Here is a 6,452-nt window from a genome sequence, read left to right as displayed (position 1 = left end):
CAGCATGGACACAGAGGATGGATGCCGGGTCATTTATTGAGCGTGGTGACAAGGAATGCGGGCAGAACTGAGCGACTTCCTGACAGCGGGTCATCAAGGGTACGGGCAGAGCACTGTGCAACAGCGCTTGTGTGCGTATGGCCTGCGTGAAGATCAGCACAGGCAGCAGCTGCTAAAGGAAAACGAGTGATAGGGCATTGAGAGCCAAGGAAAGGAAACAGGGGCAGCACAATATGGCATTGAGAGCCAAGGAAAGGAAACAGGGGCAGCACAATATGGCATTGAGAGCCAAGGAAAGGGGAGGAAACAGGGCCCAGCGCCCCCAGGCAGGGCAGCAGCGGTGTCACAATGGCAGCGGCCGTGTCATCATGGTGTCGCCGCGGCGCCGTTTGTGACACGGGCACCCGGGAGGGGTATAAAAGGCGGAACGCGGCGGTGGGTCCCACATCCTGAAGGAGCATCTGGTAGAGAGCAGACGCATCTGAAGGATGAGCTTCGGCATGGCTGGCGCCAACATGGAGCGAGCCGCCGGCGCGACGCGGAGCAGGAGGAGCGAGGTCGGCCCCGCAGCGGGACGCACCTCCAGGCTCATAGACACCGAGACCAAAGGTAATGGACACCAAGTGGGTCCACGGCCGGCACAGAGGCACCACCCCTGGCACAGAGGAGACGCTTTGCATCCGCCGCCTTGCTCCCGCCTGGCGGCCATAGCAGTGCTGGGAAGCGACAGATGCAAAGCATGAGCTGATGCAGTGTGAGCTGATGCAGTGTGAGCTGATGCAGAGTGAGCTGATGCAGTGTGAGCTGATGCAGAGTGAGCTGATGCAGTGAGAGCTGATGCAGAGTGAGCTGATGCAGTGTGAGCTGATGCAGTGTGAGCTGATGCAGAGTGAGCTGATGCAGTGTGAGCTGATGCAGTGAGAGCTGATGCAGTGTGAGCTGATGCAGAGTGAGCTGATGCAGTGTGAGCTGATGCAGTGAGAGCTGATGCAGTGTGAGCTGATGCAGTGAGAGCTGATGCAGTGAGAGCTGATGCAGTGAGAGCTGATGCAGTGTGAGCTGATGCAGTGAGAGCTGATGCAGTGAGAGCTGATGCAGTGTGAGCTGATGCAGTGTGAGCTGATGCAGATTGTAACCTGCTTTTCCTTTGCCCTCCAGAGCGAGTCGCCGTCTGGGATGCAGTGGCCGCCTACATCCGGGAGCAGCTGCTGGTGCACAAGGTGTGTTGGCCGTCGGGTTCCTCCTCTCGCCGTCCAGCTCGGCCTGGACTCCCTCAGCCTCTTCCCCTGTGCACAAAGCAGGAAGCTGCCCCCACGTTTCTCTCCTGGGCATCCCACGGCCTTCCTGCAAATGCGCGGTCGCTTGTGCTGGGCCCTGTCGGATCTCAGGGCTGATCCCGGTCTCTGGGAGCCTCTGGATGCCATGGGGCTCCTTCTGCCCTGCAGCCTGCTGGGCTGCATCCGGGAGGGCGAGGGCAAGGAGAGGACCGTGCAGCCCCTTCCCAAAGCCATTCCTGATGCCTGGCTCGTGCCTCTGAACGGCGGCAGAGGCTCCCGAGCTGCGTCCCCACGTCGGAGCCCCGCCGGCTCTTCCTCCGGCCGTCCCGTAACCCTTGCGCCCTTCCTTTCTCTTCCACTCGCAGGGGGTCTGGATCCCCACCTTCGGCACCTTTGACACCGTCTCCAAAGACATCTGGACTGAGACCGGCACCATGACCCTGCAGTGGCCCGTGTTCACCCTGGCTACAAACCTGATGGTCGCCCACCACCTCAAGGCCCGCAGGGACTCCCTGTCAGGTAGGAGGGGGGATTCCACTCCTGCTGCCATCACGGACAGGGCAAACGGGGCCACCGCTCCATTCTCAACAGCAAACCTTCCCCTGTCCAAACCTGGGGCCGCTCAGGCTGACGTCCACCGCAAGTCCTTCTAGGGAAGCACGGCTGGAAAATCAACCCTATCGTCACCTCCGTCTCTCGCATTTTGCAGGGCACAGGAAGGTGGACCCTCTGAGATACAGCAAGGCGGCCGCAGGCACCTCTCTGAGCTGGAAGACCCTCAGGACCGGCATCCAGAGCACCGTGTCCCTGCTCTCCGGCTGCCTGCAGAACGGGGAGAAGGTCGCCGTGGTCCTGAAAGACATCGGCGTGCTCCTGGTTGACGGCTTGACCTTCCACATGAAATACTACTTCGACTTCCTCGAGCAGCTGTCCGGAAAAGAGACATTCAGAAGAGCTGCTTCCAAGGTGAGCTGTAGGTTCCTCTGTGGCCCTGGCACTGCCGTGACCCTCGCCGTGCCCAAGCACACATCAGAACGCGGCCGGCTGCTCGGGCCCATAGAGACACGTGGAGACACGTTGAGACCCATAGAGACACGTTGGGACCCATAGAGACACCTTGAGTGCCATAGAGACAAACTGAGACACATTGGGACCCATAGAGACACTTTGAGATCCATAGAGACATGTTGAGACCCAGAAAGACACATTGGGACCCTTAGAACCAGATTGGGACCCATAGAGACACATTGAGCCCCATAGAGACACATTGAGGCCCACTGGGACTCATCGAGGCACGTTGGGACCCATAGAGACACGCTGGTACCCATAGTGACACGCTGACACCCATTAAGGCACATTGGGACCCATAGAGACAAATTGAGGCCCATAGAGACACATTGAGACCCATAGAGACACATTGGGACCCATTGGGACTCATAGAGACACGTTGGGACCCATAGAGACACGTTGAGAGCCATAGAGACACGTTGGGACCCATAGAGACACGTTGGGACCCATAGAGAACTGTTGAGACCCATTAAGGCACATTGGGACCCAGTGGGACCCATAGACACGTTGGGACCCATATAGGCACGTTGGGACCCATAAAGACACCTTGAGCCCCATAGAGACATATTGAGACCCATAGAGACACTTTGAGACACATTAAGACACATTGGGACCCATAGAGACACGTTGAGAGCCATAGAGACACATTGGGACCTATAGAGACACGCTGGTACCCATAGTGACACACTGACACCCATTAAGGCACACTGGGACCCATAGAGACAAATTGAGGTCCATAGAGACACATTGAGACCCATAGAGACACTTTGAGACACATTAAGACACATTGGGACCCATAGAGAACTGTCGAGACCCATTAAGGCACATTGGGACCCAGTGGGACCCATAGAGACACGTTGGGACCCATAGAGACACATTGGGACCCATGGAGACACATTGTGACCATAGAGACACATTGAGACCCGTAGAGACAGGTTGAGACCCATAGAGAAACATTGAGACACACTGGGACCCATAGAGACATGCTGAGATCCATAGAGACCCATTTGACCCATAGAGACCCATTGGGACCCATAGAGACACATTGTGACCATAGAGACACATTGAGACCCGTAGAGACACGTTGAGGCCCTCTGGGACTCATAGAGGCACATTGGGACCCATAGAGACACGTTGGGAACCATAGAGAACTGTTGACACCCATTAAGGCACATTGGGACCCATAGAGACAAATTGAGGACCATAGAGACACATTGGGACCCACGAAGACACATTGAGACCCATTGGGACCCAAAGAGACACGTTGAGACGCATAGAGACACGTTGGGACCCATAGAGGCCCATTGGGACACATAGAGACATGTTGAGCCCCATAGAGACCCATAGAGACCCATAGGGACCCATAGAGACACGCTGAGAGCCACAGACTCGCACAGCCTCCCCTTCTGTCCCCCCAGGCCCCCTGGCTGCTGGACATGGTGGTGTCCCGCGGGGCACCGCTGGCTTCCCTGCTGCTCTCCGGCTGCCTCGTCGTCTTTCCCACGTGAGTCTGGTGGTGGCTGCGGCGCGGCTGCTCAGCTCTCGTTGCGCAGCGCTTGTTCCGTGTGTCCGTGTCTGTGCTGCCCGTGTGTCACAGAACCACAGCAGGATTGGAGCTGCAAGGAGCCCTGAAAGAGCACCTCGTCCCACTGCCCTGCGGGGAACAGGGACACCGACCCCCACAGGAGGTCGCTCTGAGCCTGCTCCAGCCCCACCTCCAATGCCCGTCCAGGCACCACCAGCTCTCCGGGCAAGATGCTCCGGTGCCTCGCCACCCTCCTGTCCCAAACCTCTTCCTCACATCCCACCTCCATCTCCTGCCCTTGGAAACCGGTTTCCCTTCCACCCGAACCGACTGCCCCTGCTCAAGCCTTTGCCCAGGAGCGTGCTTCATGCGGCACGAAGACGTGCCTGGCAGCAGACGGCCAGAGAGCAGCAAGCAGTGCTGGCTGCGTCACACCGCTCGCTGCCTTCTCCTCTCGTGCAGCTTTCAAATGGAGTTTGTGCCCAAACCACCGCCCGCAATACGCCGCAAGTCCTCGGGAAGCCTCTGTGGTCGGGAGACGGCAAAGAAAGAAGCCGCTTTGCCACCTCTGGACCAGGGCAAGACAGGTAAAGCAGCTTCAGCTCCTCTCCAGGGCACGGGCGGCCAACCGGAGGTAGGAAATGCCCTGCTGAGCACCAGCCCAGGGCTCTGACTGGCGTCAAAGCTTCACGCCAGCTCAGCACGGCCCCTTCCCATGAGGAACTGCTGGCCCACCCAAAGCCAAGGCGCCGGCTGTGACGTGCCCCCATCCCTGGCGATGGCAGGAGGACGTGCGGATCTTAGGCCCTGCCCTCCCCCGACGGAAGGAAGGACACGTTCCCCCAAAATCCCCCCGCCACCTCACCGTCGCCACCCAGCTCCTCTTTCCCAAAGCCGACGCCACGAATGCGCTCCCAGCACAGAGCTGAGCTGCAGAGAGGAGGAGCGGGGCCAGGGCTGCCGTCAGGGAGGGCGGCGCGGATGGGAGCAGCGGGGGGAGCGGAGCGGCCCTCTGGGCTGCTGTGGGAAGGGGCCTGAGCGCCCCTGGGGAGCGAGCCAAAGGGCTGACGCTGAATCTCCTCTGCCTTCCCCGTTGCAGTGAGGTTTGCTGGCCGTCCCACCATCATCAAACGCTTGAGCACTTCCAGCATTGACGGAGGACACTTCAGAAGGATCAGGAGCTTGCTGCTCCAGAGGAGCTCGACGTCCAGGTGAGGCTGCGGGCTGCCGTGCGCACGGGGGCGACCCGACCGAAGCCCATTCCCTAATCCCAAAGGGTCCCTGTTTGTGGCCGCCCAACAGCGCTGCCACGGGGACCCCCAGCTCACAGGGCTGCCGCTCTGCGCGTCTCAGGGGCAGCCGGTGAGCAGGCTGCGGGCAGGGAGTTTGGGCACAGCCCTGCTCCAGCCCCACCTCCAACGCCCGTCCAGGCAGCCACCGGCTCTCCGGGCGAGATGCTCCGCTGCCTCGCCACCCTGCTGTCCACAGGCTCCTTCCTTACGTCCCAACCTCGTGCCCTTTGCAACCATTTCCCCTTCACCCGAACCGACCGCGACGCAGCCCAGGCTCCCGGCTCAGGCTTGCAGCCCCGAAGCCACCGGCCCCTCACGCGGACCCCTCCTGCTCTGTCCTTGCAGACTGCTGCCAGCCATCCGCCAGGTGCCTGAGGCCCCAAAGCAGCCGCTGCCCTGCCAGCTGCAGGGGGACGCAGAAGCTCCAAGCCAACGAGAGCTGGGCCCAGCACCGCGGGCGAAACACGTGAGCTTCTCTGAGGCACAACTGGGGGCAGAAAACGTCCGTGGGCACGGCGTGCTGCCCACATTGCAGGCAGCCGAGGCCTCACCCCGTCGGGTCACCTTTGGGCAGACGCCAGCGTTCCCAAGATCTTCGTCCAGAGCTGAGTCCAGCCTGTCCTCGCAGCCTCCAGGCAGACATCCCAGGTTCCCACTGGTGGCACGCGACTCCATCCAAGTCATGAGGATGAGGGCTCAGAAGAGGGCTGCGCAGCAAGAACCTCAGCAGGACGGCGGCAGCGAGACCTCGTGCTGAGGCCAGCCTGCCTGAGCAGTCTGCCCCCAGCACAGCCGCATCGCTGCCACCCAGGCAAGAAGAAACGCGGTCTCCCAAGCCGTTGGCCTGCCGAGACCAAAGCCCGCCCTGCAGGAAGAACAGGGGGCAGAAAAAGGCCCTGGGCACGGCGTGCTGCCCAACGTGCACACGGCCGAGGCCTCGCCGCATCGGGCCGCCTTGGGGCAGACGCCAGCTGCCAGAAGATCTTCCTGCAGAGCTGAGTGCCAAGCGTCGGCCTCCCAACACCTGCAGGAAGGGCTCGGCCCAGCCGTGCTGATGCGGGCATGGGCTGCCCAGACAGACAGACGTCGACCGGAGGCTGCCAAACGGACGCTGCAATCCCACCTGCGCGGCATCTCATACGACAGCAGGCTGCCCAGGGCCCCGTCCAACCTGGCCTCCAACACCTCCAGGGACGGGGCGTCCAACAACCTCTGCGGGCATCCGGTTCCCAGAGAGCATCTCCCCGCTCTCTCTGCAAACAACAACCCAACCTGACATCCCATCTTCAA

At 60.7% G+C, this 6,452-nt stretch overlaps 1 protein-coding gene across 1 annotated transcript; it reads left to right on the top strand.

Moving 5' to 3' along the window:
• Nucleotides 1–488: 488 nt before the first annotated feature.
• Nucleotides 489–6,217, top strand: LOC128075734 (uncharacterized). The gene is given in 9 exon segments (XM_052672723.1): nt 489–609; nt 1,159–1,220; nt 1,643–1,796; nt 1,987–2,243; nt 3,764–3,849; nt 4,333–4,457; nt 4,970–5,081; nt 5,508–5,892; nt 5,894–6,217. Coding segments are annotated over 9 exon segments (1,626 nt in total).
• Nucleotides 6,218–6,452: the final 235 nt, after the last annotated feature.

The sequence above is a fragment of the Tympanuchus pallidicinctus genome, unplaced genomic scaffold (genome assembly GCF_026119805.1).
Source record: "Tympanuchus pallidicinctus isolate F22 unplaced genomic scaffold, pur_lepc_1.0 scaffold128, whole genome shotgun sequence".
Taxonomy (NCBI): Eukaryota; Metazoa; Chordata; class Aves; order Galliformes; family Phasianidae; genus Tympanuchus; species Tympanuchus pallidicinctus.
This window is presented reverse-complemented; position numbering and strand designations above follow the sequence as displayed.